Below are 22,824 nucleotides of genomic sequence, written 5' to 3'. Positions count from 1 at the left end.
CAAGCCATTACACACATCAAAGGCTGTTTGGGGTCATTTAGTTATGGAAGTGTTTATGCCTCTGCTTAGGAAACACCATACCAGGGGGTTTCACGTGACCTTCTGCCCTGGAACCTGCCCTTGGTTGTTTTGCTGTAGCTACTCTAAGGGGTGGGGTAGGCTACAGGTTCACATGAAACCCATTGCTCCCATTGCCATCTAAGTCCCTACCACGTCTAGCCCAGTCTCCTGCAGTAGTCTCCTAACTAGTTTGGTAGTTTCCATATGGGTTTCCTGTGAACCTCTAGCCTTCCCCAACCCTTAGAGTAGCCAGAGCAAAACAACCAAGTAAGAGTGCAATAGCCAGTGAGATGGGAGAGGGGAGGCAGGGGCTAGATCATATGGGAACTTGCAGGGCATGGCTGAGACTTTGGGTGTTACAGTAAGTGGAATGAGGACCCACTGAAGAATTTTGAGGGAGGAGTGACATGATGTGATTTGTTGTGTTTTTGAAAGGGTCACTCTGGCTCTATAGACTTATAGAGTGGGGTGAGTCAGGGGAAAGCAAACTAGAATGGAAGTTTAAAAACCAGTGAGGGGGATACTGCAGGAGACTGCGCTAGACATGGTAGAGACTTAGACGGCCATGGTAGCAGTGTAGGTGGGGAGGGGGAGTATCTGGAGAGTGAGAGAATGGGACTTGCTCAAAATAATTAGCAATAGCCAAGAAAGAAAGAGCAATCACGGGTGATTCTTAGCTTTATACCCTGGATAACAGGGCCGATGGTGACACTATTTACTGGAGGGTAAGATTAGAAGAGGGGTTGTTTGGAGGTGACGGGAAATATGGAATCAGAGTTCCTCTAAACAGGTTAAGTGGGAGAGGCCTATTATACATCCAAGTGAAGATTCCAATCTGTAGAATGGATTTGAGTCTGGAACCCCGTGGCGAGGTATAGACTAGAGAAATAAATTCAGGGGTCATTGAGACTCTACCACATATAAAGGTCTGGAAATAAGAAAGAGCTGGCAAAGGAAGCTGACAAAGTGAAACCAGTGAGGAAAGAGGAAAAAACCAGGTTGGTGTTGTGGTGTTCAAGTTAAATGAGCAACTCATAGACTGAAGAACCTTCCCATTAAGTACCTGGATGCTAATCTGTACTCCTGTCCTATATTCAGTTTTTTTTTTTTTTGAGTTGGAGTTTCGCTCTGTCATCCAGGCTGAAGTGCAGTGGCACAATCTCAGCTCACTTCAACCTCCACCTCCTGGGTTCAAGCAATTCTCCTGCCTCAGCCTCCCAAGTAGCTGGGATTACAGGCGCGCCCCACCACACTCAGCTACTTTTTGTATTTTTAGTAGAGACAGGGTTTCACCATGTTGGTCAGGATGGTCTCGAACTCCTGACCTTGTGATCCGCCCACCTCGGCCTCCCAAAGTGCTGGGATTACAGATGTGAGCCACCGCGCCCAGTCCTATGTTAAATTTTAAGAGTTTTGTGATTTTTTTGTAACTGGATTTATCAGTTCGGTGCTACTAAATTGTAGTTTTCTTTGGCCAGAAACAGTTGTGTGGCAATAATTTCATAGGGTTCAAACTAAACATAAAAATCACCAAGTCATAAAATGTTCCTTTCCTGTTACCTCTTAGAAAATAAAAATTAAAGTCCCTGGTCTTTGTTGCAGGACATTCAGGTTTTTCTCTTTTATGGGAATTTTTGTCCATTCAGAGTCTGTCCGTGCAGAGCTCTTGCTATCTGGGAAATAATGTGAGTTCCTTGTTTCTGTGTTACAGGAAGAATATGTTCAAGAGGGAATAAGATGGACACCCATTGAGTACTTTAATAATAAAATCGTATGTGACCTCATAGAGAACAAAGTGGTAAGTGTTCATTTAGTATGTCTTTTCACTGCTCACAGGTTTACATTAAGTGAGTTTTTATTCTCTGTGTCATTGTTTTAGAACAGGCAAAGTGACAACTCTGATTTGCAGAGAATTTGAGCAATGGTACTAGTTTTCTGTATGTGTGAAAAGAGAACAGTACAGCTTTATTCTGGCAGTAAATATGAACATGTGGATATGAGTAAAATGTCAATTTACAAATGGAAGTTGTTATTGAATTCTAAGAGAAGACAGGATCACACGATGACTTAGCATGGAAAGAGCCATAAAATTGGCCCTGTGTTCTAGTCCAACTTCTAGGACTTTAGCCTTAATGACTGATTCAGGCCGGTCATGGTGGCTCGTGCCTGTAATCCCAGTACTTTGGGAGGCTGAGGCAGGTGGATCGCTTGAGCACAGGGGTTCAAGACCAGCCCCAGCAACATGGTGAAACCCTATTTCTAAACACAAAATTTAGCTAATACAAAATTGTATTAGCTAAATACAAAAATTAGCCAGGCATGGTGGCACGCACCTGTAGTCCCAGCTACTCTGGAGGCTGAGGTGGGAGGATCGCTTGAGCCTGGGAGGTTGAGGATGTGGTGAGCTGAGATTGTGCCACTGCACTCTAGCCTGGGTGACAGAGCAAGGCAAGACTGTGTCTCAAAAAAAAAAAAAAAAAAAAAAAAAAAAGATGATTCAAAATAAAAGTGATACAGAACAAATATCTCTATAGGATTTTTTTATATATATAAAAGCCAAAAACTGGAAACAGTAAAAACATCCATAGACAACTTATTTATTTATTTATTTACATGTCTATTTATTTATTTTGAGAGACGTCTCGCTCTGTTGCCCAGGCTAGAGTGCAGTGGCGCCATCTTGGCTCACTGCAACCTCCACCTCCCAGGTTCAAGCGATTCTCCTGTCTCAGCCTCCTGAGTAGCTGGGATTACAGGCGCCCACCACCACACCTGGCTAATTTTTGTATTTTTAGTAGAGAGGGGGTTTCACCATGTTGGCCAGGCTGGTCTCGAACTCCTGACCTTGTGATCCACCCCCCTCGGCCTCCTAAATTGCTGGGATTACAGGCATGAGCCACCATGCCCGGCCAGACAACTTAGTTATTAAACAAACTATAGCATATCAGAACAGAGAAGTATAGCCATTAAAATAGTAAGTGTGAAGAATGTGTAAAACATGAGGAATGCTTATAAAATAGTGCTATGTGAAAAAGGAAATGCATTATAGAATGTGTACACTAAATAACTACCGAAATGATGCCTATATGGGTAACATGCTGAAAGAGAACATTAAGAAATAGATTAGGTCAAAGGAAAATGTTTTTACTTTTGGATTCTTAAGCAAGTCAATTTGGCATGACTATGAGTGAGCAGATAATGATCTGTGCATGACTCTTGGATAAAACTTCAGGGAGTTAAACAGCTTTTTGGAAAGTGGAGTTTCCTCCCTCTTTAGATCTAAGTGGTGACTCCCTATTTGGGACTATTAATTGCATTCTTGCCTGAAGGGGAATACTGACTTTCAAGATGGTATCTTAAGTCTGGGGAGCTGTTTCCTTGCCTAAGAAAGGACCTGATAAGCATTGTCTGTTTTGGAGAGGTCAGTGACTAGGGCCTTGCCTTCTTGCTCCCATCAGAACCCTCCTGGCATCATGAGCATCCTGGATGACGTGTGCGCCACGATGCATGCGGTGGGTGAGGGGGCAGATCAGACACTGCTCCAGAAACTTCAGATGCAGATTGGGAGTCATGAGCACTTCAACAGTTGGAACCAAGGCTTCATCATTCATCATTATGCAGGGAAGGTATGGCCAATATCCATTTTAATGTCTATCTGTTTTAAGCCTTTGGGTTTGTGATCTGGTTTCTCATGAAGCAAGTCATATGGCTCGCCGTATTTTATTGATTGAACAAACGGAATTTATTAACTATCAAAGGAAGCAAAACAAAAGATTGTATATACTACTGCATTTTTTTGTATGTACATACTTTTATTTTTACATTGTAGAAGAAGCTACTACTTTTTTACAGCATATAAATGAACATAGGTATAAACCAGCAAGAATGAAAGAAATAGCATGTATCTAATGAAAAGAGTCAGAATTTCTAGAACACAATAAATACCTACATCCTACTTTTTGGGAACCAAATGCCAACTACATATATATAACATGGCAAGTGCTGCTACATCAGAGGTACCAAAAATACTTAGGAATTGTAAATAAGTATCGTCCAGCACGTGGATGCTCAATAAAAGAGCTGGAGGACTAAATAAATAGGAAAGTCACTCTACCTACTTTCCTGTTTCCATCTTTTAGGAATTCAAGTTTATTCAAAATTTCGTTATATAATCCTGTATCTATGATCTCTTCAATAATTTCGGAATGGTAGTTTTAGACAACTTTAAAGCTTAAGCTTATTCTGAATTTCCCAAAGTGTTTTTGCACTTTTTTTCAGATGGGCCTCTTCTTCAGGGGTCAGCTTTATCTTTATAAGGTTGGTAATACCGTTCTCTCCCAGGATACAAGGAATACTGAGGAATACTTCTTCATCTATTCCATAGAGGCCCTTAATTATGGTGGAAACTGGATGTATTCTCCTAAGATTCTTCAAAATACTTTCTGTTAAATCGGCCACAGATAGGCCAATGGCCCAAGAAGTATAACCTTTCATTTTAATAATCTCATAGGCAGTTGCAATCACTTCTTTGTGGACATTTTTCCATTGCTCAGGATCTTTATCAGTTCCTATATCAGAGTTCAGATCCTTCAAAGGGACACCAGCTATGTTCACTCCACTCCACACAGGAACACTTGAGTCTCCATGCTCTCCGAGGATCCATCCATGGCAGCTTTCAGAATGGATACCAAGCTTTTGTCCAATCAAGAAACGAAAACGAGCAGTATCCAGATTACAGCCGCTTCCAATAATACGGTTTTTGGGAAATGCACTCAACTTCCAAGCTACATAAGTTAAGATATCCACTGGATTGGAAACAATAATCAGTTTGCAGTGGGGGCTGTACTGGACAATACTGGAAATCATTAACTTGAAGATGGCCACATTTCGCTGGACTAAATTAAGGCGCGTTTCTCCCTTTTCTTGGCGTGCACCTGCTGTGATAATCACTAGGTTGGAGTTTGCTGTGACAAAGTAATCTTTGCTACAAACAATATTTGGCATTTTCGTGAAAGGGCTGCCATGTTGAAGATCCATTGTCTCACCCTTCAGTTTGTCTTCATCAAGATCCACAAGGGCAAGTTCATCACTCAAGCCTTTTAATAAGATGCTGATAGCGCAGGCCATGCCCACCGATCCAGTTCCTATGATGGAGACCTTACTGTGATGAACGGGCTTCTCGGAAGTGAAACGCTCAATAAGCTCACTCTTCACAGTCGCCATCTTGCTCACGGGGGTGAAGAGCCAGGTGCCGTTGAGCGGGATGCGCGTTGCTTGACGCGGACACAGGGCCATCCCCAGGCATGGGAAATTCGCTCCCACCGAGCTCACTCTCTGGCTGGCCCGCACAACAGGCACAGTCCAACTCATTGCTGCTCACTGAAGAAGTGGAGAGAGAGAATGGAAAAAAGCTGCTGATCCGAACGTTGAGACGCCAAGAGAGCCGTTGGCAGGACCTTCAGCACTCTACGGCAGGTGCGCGTGACCCGCCCCCTGGCCCTCTACTGCGGCTGCGCGGGCCTTGCCAGCGTCTCCGACACGTGCTTTCCGTGGGTGCTCAGACTAAGGCAGTGAAGGGCTGCTTCTCTAGCAAGTGATTTCTGGAGTTAGTTTTATTAAGAGTATTATCAATAGTTGACATGCTTAAGAGGCTAACCGAGATCCCTGGAATTACTAGTTTTTTATTTTTAATATGAATGCTGAGGAAACATGCTTCTGTTAACTACAAATGAAAATAAGGTTACGTTTTCTGAACCGTGACCCTGCCAGGAAGGATAGGGCTCTATGCTTTGCGTACTGGTGGCTGCCTGCACCATCTCCCAGTGTCCCAGAATTGGGCTCCTGCTTTCTGGTCTATGGCGCTGGAGGCCTATTTTGAAAGGATTCCACTGCCTTGGTGCCAGTCCTGGCCGGGACCCACCCTGGGACAGTCAGCTGGGGCTTGAGCAGGGTAGGGGCCGGCTGGGAGTCACTCCAGCACTAAATCTCAGCATACTACTGCATATTTTTGGAACATGAATCACCCTGCTACATGTATTAGCTGCTGAATAAATGGATTTTCGTCTTGCCTCTTGCTGGAATCACAGACTGGCATTCCTTGTCTCCCCATGCCTACTGGTAGTATAAATCAAGACCCAGAGTGCACTTTTGGTGTTCTTATAAAGCCCATCAGTATTGGGTGCCTACTGGGTGTCAGGCTGTGTGGGGCTGCTGATGATAAAAAAGTTAAGTTGAGGTCGTGGTCTTGGGGACTTCCTGGTGCTATGGAAATCCCCTGGTCTCATCCATCATCCCAGCTGATCTCTTGTTAAACAGAGTATCTGAGCATGAGTTTCTGGCCAGATTGGTGCAAATTTGATACCACTTCTGGGAGAAACTGCAAAGCCTCAGATGACATGGCTCATTGCAGTGAATTACTGAGCATGAGGGGCTTCACTTTTGCTCTGGCTTAGCTAAAATTTAGGAAAAGTATTGAGTATGTCACTTAGACACCCCTATGGATCCACTGAAGAAGGGGTATGGGGACTTGAGAGCTGGAGTTCTGATTATGGATCAGCTGGGCCATCCAGGCAGCCAGATACTCATCAGCATCTGCAGGCCTTCCCCACTAAGTCAGCTAACAAGTAAGACATGCACAGCCTTCCTGTGACAGTGCACAATGAAATCCCAAATGCAACATCTGGAAATCCACATGTTGTGGTGAGGGTAGCCATGACAGCTTGGGTTTTTTGTTCGGTGAAATTAGATTTTTTGTTCAATAAATGATTTTGTTCAATTAATTACATTTTGTTCAATGAAATTACATTTTGTTAAATGAAATTCGATTTCTTTCCATTCTTGGCCAGGTATCCTATGACATGGATGGCTTTTGTGAAAGGAACCGGGATGTGCTTTTTATGGATCTCATCGAGCTTATGCAGAGCAGCGAGCTGTAAGTATGTTTTGCCATAGCTGACAGGGGATATAGGTTTGATGAAATTTTCAATATGAAAACAAACTTATGAGCTGGGTGTGGTGGTGTGTTCCTATAGTCCCAGCTACTCAGGAGGCTAAGGCAGGAGGATCACTTGATCCTAGGAGTTTGAGGCTGCAGTGAGCTGTGATCACTCCTGTCAATAGCCACTGCCCTCCAGCCAGGCAACATAGGAACATTGTGTCTCTAATAAAGAAAAAAACAAAAACAAAACAAAACACCTGTGATGTTTAGTGGTTAGCATTTTGTTCCTTCATGCTATTGGGTCTGGATTATCATTAATCTATTTGGTTTCTCAAAATAGCTTTCTTTTCTCTATAACAGTCTGTCCCTTTTATGTCCCTAACACTTCATGCCCCCAAATTCCAAGTGCCATCTACAGGTCCTTCAGGGCCTCAGGCTTTCTACCTTTCAATACTATTATCAGGGAGAAATGAGCCCACTGGCTTTGGATTGGGATGGCCATTTCTGACTATTTAAGAGTGGAACAGTCTGGTTCTATGATACTTTGCCCTTGAGCTCTTCTTCATGGTCATTGAATTTTTAAAGATGGTTAATGGCTTAGCAAGACCCACATTAACCAGAGTCCCTGAAGTACTGAAGAAATGGCTTGAGAACTCTGGGAGGGACAACTAAAGAAGGAGTGACTAAGAGATCCATTTTAACTCCCAAGACCCTGTTTCAGCTGTAGGGGTAGAAGAGTGAGGGTATCCCCCTTGCACGCTGCTAGAACTCTCAAGACCACCTCTGCCTTCCTCCCCTTTTCCCTGAAAAGGTTCTCAAGATCCTGGATAACACATAAGATGTAATTTACATGAGCAAGTCCATGCTTGCAAGGCAAGGCCCATGCATGCCAGATCTTACAATTTCTAGAGCTTCTTTCAAGTAAGAGCTGCCCTTTTGCTCTCTGTTAGTTAAGCTGTCACAATAGCAAGGCCAGCTTCTCTGATCAACAGCAGCGAGCCTGATAATTTCCTATTAAAGGCCTGACTGCAATGAAAGCAAAGCAAGGGTTTCCTTTTCAGGCCCTGGTCAGCTGTTCTGCTCCATTTACTTCTCTCCCTGTAGCTCCCTACCCCTCCTCACCCTCTGCTCTCCATCCCTGTGCTTCCTTGCAGTCACACCACCATTTCTGAGATTTTGCATTTCTTTTTATTCAAAACATACAAAATCAATTTGTTCTTCTCTGAGATGTTTAGGTAAGCCACAAGTCCTGGCTTGTGGGTTTTATGGCAGTCAGGTGCAGACTTGCTTCCAGAGATTGTTTTTAAAAAATTATTAAAATTCCTGCCAAGTTTAAGAGCTATTATTGCTTCCACATAAACTGCTGTCATATGGACATGGCCTATTATTTTGTAAACACATTTGATGTCAAAATCTGTAGTTGTATCTGGTCAAGTTAAAAGTAGACTGCTGGGGAGACTTCCTGGAAAATTCAAGATGCCCAAAAAGTCACTGAGGAGGAAGTGAGTTTGAGTTTGAATGTCAGATTGCTAATTTACATGGATCCCGTCATTCACCCAGTCAGCAAATATATATTATGGACCAACTGTGCACCATGCTATGCTTCAGACACCAGGGACACTAAGATGAGTAAGGCATTGTCCCTGCCCTGTTGCTAGTGAGGCAGACATATAAACACATGCAGCTCAAATAGCACCACTAATGAAAGTATCTTCAGGCTGGGCGCAGTGGCTCATGCCTGTAATCACAGCACTTTGGGAGGCCAAGGTGGGTGGATGACGAGGTCAAGAGATCGAGACCACTCTGGCCAACATGTTGAAACCCCGTCTCTACTAACAATACAAAAATTAGCTGTGGTGGCGCGCACTTGTAGTCCCAGTTACTCAGGAGGCTGAGGCAGGAGAATCACTTGAACCTGGGAGGCAGAGGTTGCAGTGAGCCAAGATCACGCCACTGCACTCCAGCCTGGCGACAGAGCAAGATTCCATCTCAAAAAAAAAAAAAAGAAAGTATATTCAGCCGGCAGAGCACTCGTGATTTGTTACTGCTCCACTTAAAATTGCTCATACTCAAAAGCAGTTTGTCAGGGTTTTCTGTGTAGAGCTGGGAACAGTGTGCTACTGGCATCTGGTGAGCAGAGACCATGGATGCTGCTAAATATCCCACAATATGTAGAAGAGGCGCCCTCCTCGGCCCCCAACAAAGAATTATTCAGCCGCAGATACCAATGGTGCCCAGACTCAGAAACTCTGCTGTAGAGCAAAGCAGCATCTGCACTGAATCCAGACATTTCATGTAATTCCCTGAGCTCTGGTCTATCTTGCTTGTCTTAACAAACACATGCTGGCCAGGCGCAGTGCCTCATGCCTGTAGTCCCAACACTTCAGGAGGCTGAGGCAGGAGCACCTCTTGAGTCCAGTTGTTTGAGACCAGCCTGGGAAACATGGCGAAACCCCATCTCTAAAGAAAATACAAGAATTAGCTGGACGTGGTGGCGTCTGCCTATATATAGTCCCAGCTACTCAGGAGGTGGAGGTGGGAAGATGGCTTGAGCCTGGGAGGTCGAGGCTGCAGTGAGCCATGATTGAACCCCTGCGCTCCATCCTGGGCAGTAGAGCGAGACCCTGTCTCAAAAACAAAACAAAAACCTAAAATCCCCTACTGACCTCCCTCTGTTATGTTCTGTCAAGATATACCTCAATTCCTGTGACTAGGGACGTTGGAAAGGCAATGTTTTAAAATTTATTTTGCAGTCTTTGATTCCAAATTGCTTATATCTTAGAATTCTTTCCCTTCATGACTTTTGTCCGTTGTTCATTTCCCCAAGTCACATCTTGATGGCCCGCGCTGTGAGTCAGATGGCTTTTCTGTAGCCAAGGTTATGTGCCTGGGGATGGCCCTTCACCCCATCCTCTAAAAAGGCAGGCTTTCAGCCCCAAAGGTACTTACAGATTGTTAATTCATTCTCTTTCTCCTTTTCCAGGCCTTTCATAAAGTCTTTATTTCCGGAAAATCTGCAGGCTGACAAGAAAGGGCGCCCAACTACTGCCGGAAGCAAAATAAAGGTTAGTTCTATTTTAGGAAGTTTATAGATTTTTATAAGGGCTAGGGCTTTCTAGGAGTAAGGAACTGCACCCCTGGGCCAGGATGAGGTCAGTGAGACGTGAGGAGGTGGTTACAGAAGATGCCCAGAAGTAACATCGCTGCTTGTTACAAGGTTCCAGGATGCAAGCTGAATTTGACTTGGCTGTACCGAAACCTTAAATGGATATTAAGTACCTCACAGCTTAATAGTCAGCAGATGATAATCAGCTACTTTCTAAGAGGAAATGGCTTTAAACAGAACCTGGAAGAATTTATGTTAAACTGTCAGAGAAATATGGTTCGGAGCCATGTTTTGGATACTGTTGACAGTTTACCAGGCCAGGCCCAAAAACCTGCCAGTTATGGAACGTTACTTGCCAGAAATTCTACTTGGTCCTTTAGGGGCAATTTATGCATCCCTCCTCACTGGGTCCTACAGGCCTCTCCTTGCTGTGAATTGAAGACACATCTAGCCACATGGTGTCTCAAAAAGTCTGAAGGAAATCTTACAGTGTTTCTCAGGAAGTAGGCAGGGTTCTGTGGTACCTGAGCCATTACACTGAATTAAGAGTTTGCACTTAATTACACTGAATTAAGAGTTTACACTTAATTACACTGAATTAAGAGTTTGTGGGCTGGGTGTGGTGGCTCACGCCTGTAATCCCAGCACTTTGGGAGGCTGAGGCGGGTGGATCACCTGAGGTCAGGAGTTCAAGACCAGCCTGACCAACATGGAGAAACCCTGTCTCTACGAAAAATACAAAATTAGCCAGGCGTGGTGGCACATGACTGTAATCCCAGCTACTCAGGAGGCTGAGGCAGGAGAATCACTTGAACCCTGGAGGCAGAGGTTGCAGTGAGGCAAGATTGCGCGATTGCACTCCAGCCTCAGCAACAAGAGTAAAACTCCATCTCAAAAAAAAAAAAAAAAAAATCTGTGTCAGCCAGATGTAGTGGCTCTGGCCTGTAATCCCAACACTTTTGGAGGTCGAGGAGGGAGGATTACTTGACCCCAGGAGTTTGAGACCAACATGTGCGATATAATGAGAACCCCATCTCTACTAAAAATAAAAATTAGGTGTAGTGGCTCACATCTTATGCTCTCAGCTACTTGGGAGGCTAAGGCAGGAGGATCGCTTTAGTCAAGGAAGTCAAAGCTGCAGTGAGCCATGATTGCTCCAGCCTGGGGGACAGAACGAGACCCTGTCTCCAAAAAAAAAAAAAAATAGTTTTTGTCATTGTGTCACACACAATCATGTAACTCTAAGAAATACTCACTAAGCTATTTTTTTAAATCATACGGTTAAGAATAATTTTTTTAAAAATTATACCAGCTAAATACTTCCTCAGTTTTACAATCAAAGGAATGGTTGAGTGACAGCAGGGCTTTGAGTTTGCTCGCCTGTGTTCGAATCTCAGCTCTGGCTTTTCCTCGCTGTGTGCTTGCCAAGGTGTTACCTACGCTCTCAGTGCCCTCACCGCTTCCCTGTAAAATGGAGATATTAGTGTCTATCTTAAGAGATTACTGTGATGATTCAGCTTCATAATTCATTGGAAGCATGTAACGCAGTGCCTGAGGCATACTGAACACAAGATGTATATGTATGCTCTGACTACATTCTTTCCCATTAGCCCCATTCCTGTATCGCCGTTGTTGGTCTCTGCTTAATTGTTGTTTTTTTCTTTTTTGTAAAGTTGGGGTCTCACAATGTCACCCAGGCTGGTCTTGAACTCCTGGGCTCAAGCGATCCTCCCACCTCAGACTCCCAAAATGCTAGGATTACAGGCACAAGCCACCGAGTCCAGCCTGGGCTTTCAGCTGTAGGGTAGAGCCCTCTGAGCGTCAAGAACATCATGTTGAAAGAACTAGAGAAATTTAGTAGCCCCAGGACAGTCCCTGGGTTAGGCTCACTGGAGCAGATTGCTGAAGGCAGAAAACAAATGAAATTCTCATGAGGCCCAGATATTAATGTCTGCGTGAAGTTTCTGACTCATGCCTTTACTGCAAAGTCCTGGATAAGGATTAACTCTGGGCTGGAAAATCGAGTCATAAGACTGTCACATTCAGATCCAAGGGGCCCAGATCATCCAGGTTATGATGACTCATTTTCAAGTGGTCTGGATTATTGTCTATAAAAAGGAGAGCAAGGGTAGGGACACTTTTTCCTCCTTTAAGACTTGTCCCCTTTCTTTCCTTCGTATGCTTGTCTGGTTGAAGGCTCAAAGTGCCACCATTGTGGGATGTTTCCAAAATGTTTAGGTTTACAAGTCTCAGGCCCTTGTCTAGGGAGGTCAAGCTGAAGTCAGCAGTTTACCTAAAGAGAGTACAGCATGTTTTCCCACCTCCAGGCACACTCTCCTTGGTGGATGTTGTGACCTCTGTCTGCCTGGCTGTCTGCCTCCACGTAGGAATAAAAGTCTCTCCCAGTACCTCTTACAGATACATAGCCATGGCCCAATCGCTGATACATTCCATATCTACAGTAATTTGCAGACATCATTGTCATCTTAACGATGTCTCTGAGGCGTAAGCATTTAAAAGGATTCTGAGTTCCTTGAAAGAAAAATTAAACTTGTGTTCAAGGTCATCGTAGTGTTATAGATTTCATTATATTCTAATTATTTAAAAATTTAAACTGATTTGTAGGATTTAACTAATAGAATATTCATTTGATGGGAACTCTTATTATATTGATTATAAATAAAAGTATAAATATAGTAATATTTAATAGCACTTGATTTTGAGGTTTTACTTAATTCGATATTGTCTTGTCTGGAAGGGACAAGTACAGGTTGAGCATCTCAAATCCTGAAATGCTCCAATGAGCATTTCCTCTGAGCATCGTGTTGGTGCTCAAAAAGTTTCAAATTTTGGAGCATTTTGGATTTCAGCTTTTCAGATTAGGGATACTCAACTATAAAGTATAATGCAGGCCGGGCACAGTCGCTCATGGCTGTGATCCTAGCACTTTGGGAGACCGAGGTGGGTGGATCATTTGAGGTCAGTCTGGCCAACATGGTGAAACCCCATCTCTACTAAAAATACAAAAATTAGCTGGGCATGGTGGCAGGAGCCTGTAATCCCAGCTACTCAGGAGGCTGAGGCAGGAGAATTGGTTGAGCCCAGGAGGTGGAGGTTGCAGTGAGCCGAGATCATGCCACTGAACTCCAGCCTGGGCGACAGAGCGAGACTCCATCTCAAAAAATAAAGTATAATGCCAGTATTCCAAAATCTGAAAAATCCAAAATCCGAAACACTTCCCTTCCCAAGCATTTCGGATAAGGGATACTCATCCCATATTTAAATTAGAGCCAAAGATTGATGCTACGGAGAAACAGAATCAAGCTCAGAGGTGGCAAAGGCAGACTGGCTATAGCTTTATCTGAGTGCAGCTGGAGCTATAAGGGACATGACAGAGGAAGTACAGGCATCATGCAGGTGATTGGATTGGTTGGGGTTTTTTTTGGTTTGTTTTTTTTGTTTTTTTTCTTGAGATGGAGCCTTGCTGTGTCACCCAGGCTGAAGGTCAGTGATGCGATCTTGGCTCACTGCAACCTCTGCCTCCCAGATTCAAGTGATCCTCCTGCCTCATCCTCCCACGTGGCTGGACTACAGGTGGCACCACCATGCTTAGCTAAGTTTTTGGTATTTTTTTTAGTAGAGACGAAGTTTCACCATGTTGGCCAGGCTGGTCTCGAACTCCTGACTTCAATTGATCCGCATGCCTCAGCCTCCCGAAGTGCTGAGATTACAGGAGTGAGCCATTGCACCCAGCCTGATTGTTTGTTTTTTAATATGTATTTCAATCTCTAGATTAAATTAGAGGTCTTCTAGTTCAACCTACTTAGTTTACAGATAGAGAAATGAGGCCAGAGAAATCTAGTGATTAGTCATGTAACTTGCAAATAAAAGTGCCAGGACCCACAGTCAGGCCTGCTGTCATCTCTGTTGAAGGTAGAATGAGGAGCTTTCACCCTGAGCCATTTTTCACTGTGCTGTCTGCGTATTTTAACACCTGCTTCTGTTGAGCAAGTGCTGTTGGTACTTTTCTGTCCTAACTCAGGAACCCTTCTTGGCTGGAATCAGGATTAAATTCAGTTACTGCTTCACAACCACCTCAGCAGACATCTTAAGTTGACCCAAGGTTGGGCACAGTGGCTCACGCCTGTAATCTCAGCACTCTGGGAGGCCAAGGTGGGAAGATTGCTTGAGGCCAGGATTGGAGACGAGCCTGGGAAATATAGTGAGACCCCACCTCTACAAAAATTTTTTTTCAAAAATTAGCTGGGTGTGGTGGCATGTGCTTCCAGTCCCAGCTACACAGAGGGCTGAGGTGGAAGGATCACTTGAGCTTTGGAGGCCAAGGCTCCAGTGAGCTGTGGAGGCCAAGGCTCCAGTGAGCTGTGATCATGCCACTCTACTCCAGCCTGGACAACAGAGCAAGACCCTGTTTCAAAAATTAAAAATAGGTAAATAAAGTTGACCCATAGCTATTGAAATGCAGGATAATTTGGATGGTTAAGATGTATTTCTGTTTGCTGAAATTAATTATTCACAGCCTGGTGGCTTCTGTCTAATCCTACCTCAACCAGTTAATTCCTTTTATATCACACTAAATGATCCTATCTCTTTGTCAGCAAGGCAGGATAGCATTGTTGCCAAAGAACAGGCTTGGTAGCCCATGGGCGTGGGTTCAAGCCTTACTTCTCTTTCATGCAAATTGTGTCATCTTGAGCAATACTTTGTTTCTTTAAGGCCCAGCTTTCTCATCTAAAAAACAGGAATAATATTAAATAGTAGCTACCTCTTCAGGTTGTTGTGAGGCCTAAATGAGATAATACATGTATCTAATCTGCACTGCAAACTCAGCAAATGTTATCTGTCACTATTTTAGCTGGAGAGGACTATGGCAAGTGACTTATAAACTTAAGTTACACTTGCCTCTCTATGTTTTCTTATGCTGAGGTGAAAAAGAAGGAATGCTGTTAAATACTTAGGACAAAAGAGTTTGCAAAGTTATTCTTGGAAATTAAAAGTTGTAGGCCGGGCACAGTGGCTCATGCCTGTAATCCCAGCACTTTGAGAGGCTGAGGCAGGTGGATCACCTGAGGTCAGGAGCTTGAGACCAGCCTGACCAACATGGTGAAACCCCATCTCTACTAAAATTACAAAAATTAGCTGGGCCTGGTGGCATACGCCTGTAGTCCCAGCTACTCGGGAGGCAGAGGCAGGTGAATCGCTTGAACTCGGGAGGCAGAGGTTGCAATGAGCAGAGATCACGCCACTGCACTCCAGCCTGGGCCTCAGAGTGAGACTCCATCTCAAAAAAAAAAAAAAAAAAAAAAAAAAAGTCGTAATTAAATACAAAACTAAAATCTAAAAATGAAGTTTAAAAAATTAAGAATTTGGGGATTTTAAGAACAAAAAAAAGCTGTGCTATATTCAACCCTGCAGTCCCTCTCCAGCTCCACCTGATGTGTTGCAAAAATCGTCAAATTTGTTCTCAAGTGCAGTCTACATCATCAAAGAACATAAGAGGCAATTTACTTTTTCATCATAGGACTTTGCTTTGATCATGCAACCTCTGCAGCCCTGTCTGTCCTCAATTTCAAGCATCGCAAAGAATGCTATTTCCTGTACATCTAAACAGAGAACTTAATTCACCAATGAATATCTTGCTTTGAATATACTCAATAGTTTTTCTCAAGGGTTTCAGATTTCCCAAACCCATGAAAACAGAAAAGTCCTAATTGAGAGAGGGTTGTCTCTTGCAAGCAAATCTCTTCTGCTGACTGTAATGGTTTTCTGGCTTTGGAGGTCCCTTTTGGCTTTTTTTCTTTTAGAGGTTTTCTCTCTTTAGGCTGCTTTGCTTGGAAGTGGAGTTCGCATGTGTGCCACATCCTTGGACCCACAGGGTGTGCTCAGCTGTGGGGTGGGAATGCTGATGTGAGCTCTACTCCTGTTTCTTCAAACAAAGTTTGAGATTCTCAGGGTTTAAAATACTTCATAAGCAATTTCAGCTTTATGTGGCTTTTTCTGCTTGAATCCAGTTCTACTTTGAGTACCCAGTGCACAGGCATTAATAGAAGGTTTTATATAGAATATTCTAGATTTGCAAAGAAGTAAGTTAGCAGCCACAGATAAAGTGTTCAGACTCTGCAGGTTTTTAAATGGACATATTGAGGAAGAAACTGAATGAAATGGAATATCAAAAGTTTATAAATTCTCAGATTTTTATGAATCTCCCATTCTTTAACTATGAATTTTCATCACTTTAGCAAAGTGATTCTTCATTAGTTGGATTGCCAGAAAAGAGAGTGTAGGGGATTTGATGATTTATCCTTACAAATAACTTTGGGGGAAAAAAAGTTAATGAGAACAATATATCTTCAAAGGCGCTCTATCAGTATAAAATGAACTTAGTTTGTTAACTGACATGCTTCACTGTACCACATGAAAATCATTTTGTATGTGAAGATTTATTGGGATTTTTGTTTTTTGTTGTTGTTCTATTTTATTAACTGTACTGAAAATGCCTAGTTGCTTTTGAAGATTGAATTTCAAACCAATTTAGAAGTGATAAAATCATCATAAAAGTCGGCAAAGCTTTCGGAAAGTTTAGTAGACCTGACTTATGCTTAACCAGCAAATTGTCATGAAGATTAATTCCTAGCTATATATTTCTACAATAGAGTTTTACAAGTCTCCTTTGAAATTTGGTCTTCTTTAGAGAAAGTTCCATGATTCTGATACTGTTCTTCCTTTCTAGAAACAAGCCAATGACCTTGTGAGCACCCTGATGAAATGTACGCCCCACTACATTCGCTGCATCAAGCCAAACGAAACCAAGAAGCCCAGAGACTGGGAGGAAAGCAGGTATGGGGGGAAACCAGCTTAGGTGGGGCCGGGACCTTTTTCCCTCTGCTCAAGATGAGCCGTCCTCCATCACAGGCAGCAGCAGTGTCAGTTGTCCGCACATGTCTTTGTCATGCCCTTGCATCTTAACTTTTTCAGGACAAAAGCTATATACTGTTTCCCCTCCGTGTCATTTGCTAAAATGTTAAAAGTGCCATTAATTTCAGCATTAGCAGTTTATAATGTTGATCTTGGCTAGTCTGGGGGCAGATGGAAAAAAAACAAAACATAACCTCATACCGCAGAGTCATGATGGTTTTAAAATCAGTTTGAGGTTCTGTGTAGACATTCTTAGTACACCCAGCCCCTGATCGGGACCCACAGGATGTGGCCTAGAATGCTTAGCCTGGGGTGGAAAGTGGAGGGCGTAAGAGCTGATGGAAATACAATCCAGCATTTGCTGTGCCTCATGAAGACACTGGGGACAAGCTGGAGGCTCTGGCATTCCCCCTAAGCACCGTATTGATGAGAAGAACGACTCTGGGAGGAAAGATGTCAAAGGGAAATGCAGAGCACAAGAATTCAGCAAACCCTTTCTGCCCTGACTTCCGATGAAGCCTGCGTCACTGTTCCTCCCACAGCTAGCATTTAGGGAAGTGGCCTGGGCAGGAAGAAATGGCGGCATTGAGTAGGAGCCTGTTAAGGTGGTGGCTAGAGGGTATGAATTTTGTGGCCCGCTGGGAGACCCAGACACACATTGTTCAGAGGCCTGATCCCACTGTCCATAGAAGCATGGGAAGGAGGGCTGGGGAGAGACTTAAACTACAGAGAGGACCCTAGCCATCATCACCTAGTATCAGTCCCAGGATGGGAGCCTACCAGAATTGCTACCTCTTGTCTTCTCTCTTGGAGAAAAGAAGGTAGGCTCTTTTAGGTGTCGAGTGAAGAACTCCAGCTTTAGCTTCCACAGGAAGACAAGGACTAAAATTCCTAGCTGCCGATTATCTCCTGCGAGGGACCGGTGTGTCCATTTTCCTTCCTGCCAGCAAGATCCTAAACCATGGCAGACAGATGATGCTTGATCCTTTACAGGAGGAAACAGATCCATAGTAAGAAAAACACGTAGGTCAAACATTTACTGTCTGAAAGTTCGTTCTATTTAATATTGAATACTTCGGCATGCAGTCTAAGTCTGTTCTCTCCTCTGAAGAAGCCAGGCTGCTTGGATGTAGGAGCTGCCATCTTTTCAGGCCACTATGTTCTGAATAATCTCATCCATAGATGCATATTCTTAAGGATTTTTTTTTTTTTTTGGAGACAAGAGTCTCGCTCTGTCACCCAGGCTGGAGTGCAGCGGCATGATCTTGGTTCACTGCAACCTCTGCCTCCCAGTTTCAAGTGATTCGCCTGCCTCAGCCTCCTGAGTAGTTGAGATTACAGGTGCCCACCACCATGCCTGGCTACTTTTGTATTTTTAGTAGAGATGGGGTTTCACCATCTTGACCAGGCTGGTCTTGAACTCCTGACTTCGTGATCCAACTGCCTCGGCCTCCCAAAGTGCTGGGATTACAGGTGTGAGCCACCACCCCTGACCCCTTAAGGCATCTTTTCTATTGAATCTCTGAAATTTTTCAATTTAATGTAGTCCGATTCCTTCTACAATATTGTCCATTAATGATATTCAGGCCCGGATGAGGAGCTCATACTTGCTAAGGTGACCAGCTCTTCTTTGGTCAATTCTTACTTTAGGAGGCTGTACAGTCCTTCTCTAGGTCACTTTTATCCTAATCCCAGGTTTTCAATCTGCAATAAGAATCATTCTCATTACTTTGCCACTGGACACCTTTTCTGTTAGTTCGAGGTGACCGTCGTGTTTCTCTTGAATCTTCTCTTCTACAGGTTAATCCCTCTCAGTTCCGTCAACAGTTCTCTAGGACATGAAATATAAGCATTCCCCATCTTAGCCCTTCTCTTGGATGTACTTAATTTGGCCTCTGCTTTTCTGAAATGTATAGTTCCGCTTCTCCTTTCAGACTAAGAGGGTAGCAGCATCTCTTCTCGTCTAAAGATGTAAAATGCTTACACCCAGGAGTTTGAGGCTGCAGAGAGCCATGATTGAGCCACTGCACTCCAGCCCGGGTGTTAGATTGAGACCCCAAGTCAATCAATCAATCAATCATACAGAAAACATCTTGTTTTGCTCTCTTACATTGGTTCCCATACTTGAGCCTGCCTCAGGATCCCCAGGAGGCCTTGTTAAAGCTGAGATTGCTGGGCTCCATCCCGAGTTTCTGATGCAGTGGGTCTCAAGTGGTGCCCATGAATGTGCATCTTAAAAATCTTGCAGGTGGTGCTGGTGATGATGGCCCAGGCACTGCACTTTGAGAATCACTGATCTAGAGCAAAGAACTAGACTGGGATTTGGAAGACCTGTGTCCCGGTGCTGACCTATCACTAAGTTGTTAGAGCGAGACTCTTCATCTCCTTAGCCCTCAGTTCCTTCCTCTTAAGAGGGTCCATCTAGAACAGGATCTCCTTCAGTCTGACAGAATGAAGGCTTCCAGACAGTGGCTGTCAGTCTGCCTCTGTCTCTGTCACTTTTACACTCACCTCTCACACATACCCACACTTGCACACCCACCCACACATACATCCACATGTACACGCACACAACAGAACAGTGATAATAAATCAATATCCCAATATGATTACTCCAACCAAATCTTTAGTCAACCTTAGAAATAAACCATGAGAGTCTTGGAAGCAGAGGTATTGCCAAAGGGGGCCTTAGCCCACCTTCCCCCGTTTCAAACTCTGTCCACCTGCTCTTCCCAGCAAATACTCTTAAATGAAAACATCTCACTTGCCCTACAAATGCATTTTGACAGTCTTGGAAAAAGACTCCCTCTGCAAGACGGAGTTGGCATAGCCTAGGGAACAACTGGGCATTTTCTGATCAATGCCCCCTAGCACACCCTCCTCTACCCCACGTAGATAGTTCTACTGAAAGCCCCTCTAAAATAGAAATTTTGCAATAGCTGCTTGGAAGTTCACCAACCCTGATGCTACTTTCTTGTAAAAATCCAACATAATTCATTGGAATATCAGAAAATGGAGAAATTAAATGAGTGGTACATTTTATTCAGTAAATCCTCATAGGATGAGGATGGTATTTTCTCTTTTCTTTTTTTTTTTAAATGATTCCCCTTTGAATTGCAGCAAAGAATTTTATGACATGCATTCAAATAAACTGGTTTTAAGAAGTTCAAGGTATTAGTTGGTCGAGCGTTGATTTATAATGCCAGTAAGACCGCTTTCTGGGATTCCACCCTTAATCCTGGTTTGGGTTTATTGTGTAACAGATGGTTTCACTCCATCCATGAGTCAGGAGTGTTAGGGTCCGTGAAAGGGCAGTGTGCTTCACTGGCTGGGATTACACACCCAGTTGAAGCTCCTGGTAAAGAGGGTTACTCATTCCACAAGTTTATGAGGTGTAGGGTTTTTCTTTTCCTGTTGCAAATGCGTTTTTGTTTGGCTTCTGGCAAGGTTGCTTGCCCTGGATTCTGAATTGCTGCCTTGCAGAGTTCTCTAGCCCTGATCAATTTGAGTAAACGGCCAGGGACTGTCTTGGAAAAAGACTCCCTCTGCAAGATGGAGTTGGCATAGCCTAGGGAACAACTGGGCATTGTCTGATCAACGACTACTGAGGAGGTGACAGTGCTCCAGGAATATGCAAAAATCAACTTGTGTCGCTTTGATGACCCCCAAATTTTAAACATTAAAGGACTTGCTAGACTCATTTCTACCAGAAAATTTCCTGATGGTGGAAGTTATAATGAATGAAACAATGTTTTAACATGAGGAATATTTCTTCCTATGTGATTCATGGGAGAGGAACGTTTCTGCTTGAATTAAAGGCTGATGCATTCCCTGCCTCGAAAGCTTGGCGTGAAGCCAGGATTTATGAAAAGTACTTTAAAATGAGCAGAACCTTTAAATGTATTTTTCATGCATTTTTCTCACTAGAGAAAAGGCCAGTGGCGAGTTTTAGATTTGGAGGATGAGAGAAAGGAAAATTAATTATTTTTCAATTTAATTACCTTTTTAACTGACATGACATTTCTCTCTCTCTCTCTCTCTCTCTCTCTCTCTCTCTCTCTCTCTCTCTCTCTCTGTCTGTCTGTCTGTCTCTGTCTGTCTGACTTATATGGGCAAAGGTGGATATTTAGTACAGACGGGGTTTCACTGTGTTGGCCAGGCTGGTCTCGAACTCCTGACCTCATGATTTGCCCGCCTCGGCCTCCCAAAGTGCTGGGATTACAAGCGTGAGCCACTATGCCCGGCTTAACTCTTTGCACACAGAGGCTTTTTGAAAGTTAATAATCTTAGAGGAATCAACATTTCTGGCTCTTGGCTCTGTAAGACCCATCAAACTGGAGACTCTTAAACACCACTCCCATTGTGACCTCATCCTTCCCATCAGCCAAGGTTGCACCCCCACTTCGAGCTTCATCTGTCCCCCTCCTCCTGTCCCGCAGCACCCTGCCACTGGCCTTTCCTATTCTTGTACCTTTGCTTTCACAGCCCTCTGCCTTGTCCTGTATACCTCATGGATTCAACTCACCCCTCCAGGCCCAGGCACATCACAGTGCTCCTGAGAATCCCTGTGCTGTGAAAAATCCACTTCCTTCTCTATTCTCCTATCCTGGTTTACATATTGTAGCTGGGAATGGATGACAATAATAACAGCTTTACATGCTCGTGCTACGAACTAAGTGCTTTCCATAGAAAGTACTCGTCTAGAAATAAAGAATTTATGCCACCATTCCTGTTTTTGCAGAAGAGGAAACTGAGAGGCACAGAGAAGTTGCATCGTGGCAGGGCCAGTGGCGCAGCAGGAATGCAGCACCAGAACCTGGCTCCTAACCACTGTGCTGCCTGTGTGGGCTCCAGCAGGAATCATAGCATTGTCCTTTTTTGGTGACCCTAGCATGTTGCAATAGGGACTGTGTGTGACTGGCCCACAGTAGACATCCGCAAGTATGAGACTTAATTGGAAATGGTGGTTTTTGTGAGAGCCTTACTGGGAAGACAGCTGTTGGGAACCTGCTTGACATCGGAATGAGGATGCTTCTGATTGTCTTTTCAGCTCAGCAGCTCCTGAAAGGCCCATTTTGCTGAGCGCATTAGCCCCGTTATCAGCACAGATATCCCCAAATGTACCAAACAGGGAGTGTGAGGAGTTACCTCCCTACTGCAGCACAATCCTGACATTCCATCTTCGAAAGAGAGAGACCTTACTTTTTATGTCTAATTTGCCTCAAATACCATGTTTCCAAGTGTCTGTGTTCAGCCAGCTCGCATAGCACGCAGCCCAGGCCCAATTTATCTTCCCAGAGTGGATGATCTGAAGCAAGTTTTCAGGATCTGTCGGCATCCAGAACACTGTGTTTTCCAGCAAGTGGTGGGTTTTCACAAGGCACATGTCCGTGCTCCACCTTAGACCCAGCAGGTGTACTAAAATAGCCTCCCCAAGGTGCAGGCCTACTAAATCAGCATCCCCAAGGTGTGGGGCATGGGGCATCTTCTGGTATGAAAATCCTCATGTGTGAGAATATTAACCTAATAGTTCTTTACATCCATTTTTTCAAAAGACATTGCTAGATTTTTACTGTTAAGAAACCAGGATGGGCCAGGCGTGGTGGATCACCTGAGGCCAGGAGTTCAAGACCAGCCTGGCCAACATGGCGAAACCCCGTCTCTACGAAAAAAGACAAAAAATTACCCAGGCATGGTGGCACATGCCTGTAATTCCAGCTATTCGAGATGCTGAGGCAGGAGAATCTCTTGAACCCACAAGGCGGAGGTTGCAGAGAGCCGAGATTTT

At 43.9% G+C, this 22,824-nt stretch overlaps 2 protein-coding genes across 3 annotated transcripts in view; one reads left to right on the top strand and one right to left on the bottom strand.

The window, feature by feature from the left end:
• Positions 1-22,824, top strand: part of MYO1E (myosin IE) — a 237,249-nt gene that overhangs the window by 161,229 nt on the left and 53,196 nt on the right. For both annotated transcript variants that reach the window (XR_010109926.1, XM_003827902.7), the window contains exons 13-17: positions 1,772-1,858; positions 3,519-3,686; positions 6,906-6,991; positions 9,981-10,062; positions 16,852-16,958. Coding sequence is in view for 1 of the 2 variants with exons in the window: in XM_003827902.7 (XP_003827950.1) it covers positions 1,772-1,858; positions 3,519-3,686; positions 6,906-6,991; positions 9,981-10,062; positions 16,852-16,958 (530 nt within the window). In the remaining variant the exon portion in view is untranslated. The remainder of the gene's footprint in view (positions 1-1,771; positions 1,859-3,518; positions 3,687-6,905; positions 6,992-9,980; positions 10,063-16,851; positions 16,959-22,824) is intronic.
• On the bottom strand, positions 3,695-5,636 carry LDHAL6B (lactate dehydrogenase A like 6B). The gene has a single exon (XM_003827905.5). It carries the CDS (start codon positions 5,428-5,430, stop codon positions 4,285-4,287), a length of 1,146 nt encoding a protein of 381 aa, XP_003827953.1. The 5' UTR covers positions 5,431-5,636; the 3' UTR covers positions 3,695-4,284.

This window comes from Pan paniscus, chromosome 16, assembly GCF_029289425.2.
Source record: "Pan paniscus chromosome 16, NHGRI_mPanPan1-v2.0_pri, whole genome shotgun sequence".
NCBI lineage: Eukaryota > Metazoa > Chordata > Mammalia > Primates > Hominidae > Pan > Pan paniscus.
Note: the sequence above shows the minus strand (reverse complement) of the source record. Positions and strands in the feature narration are given on the sequence as shown.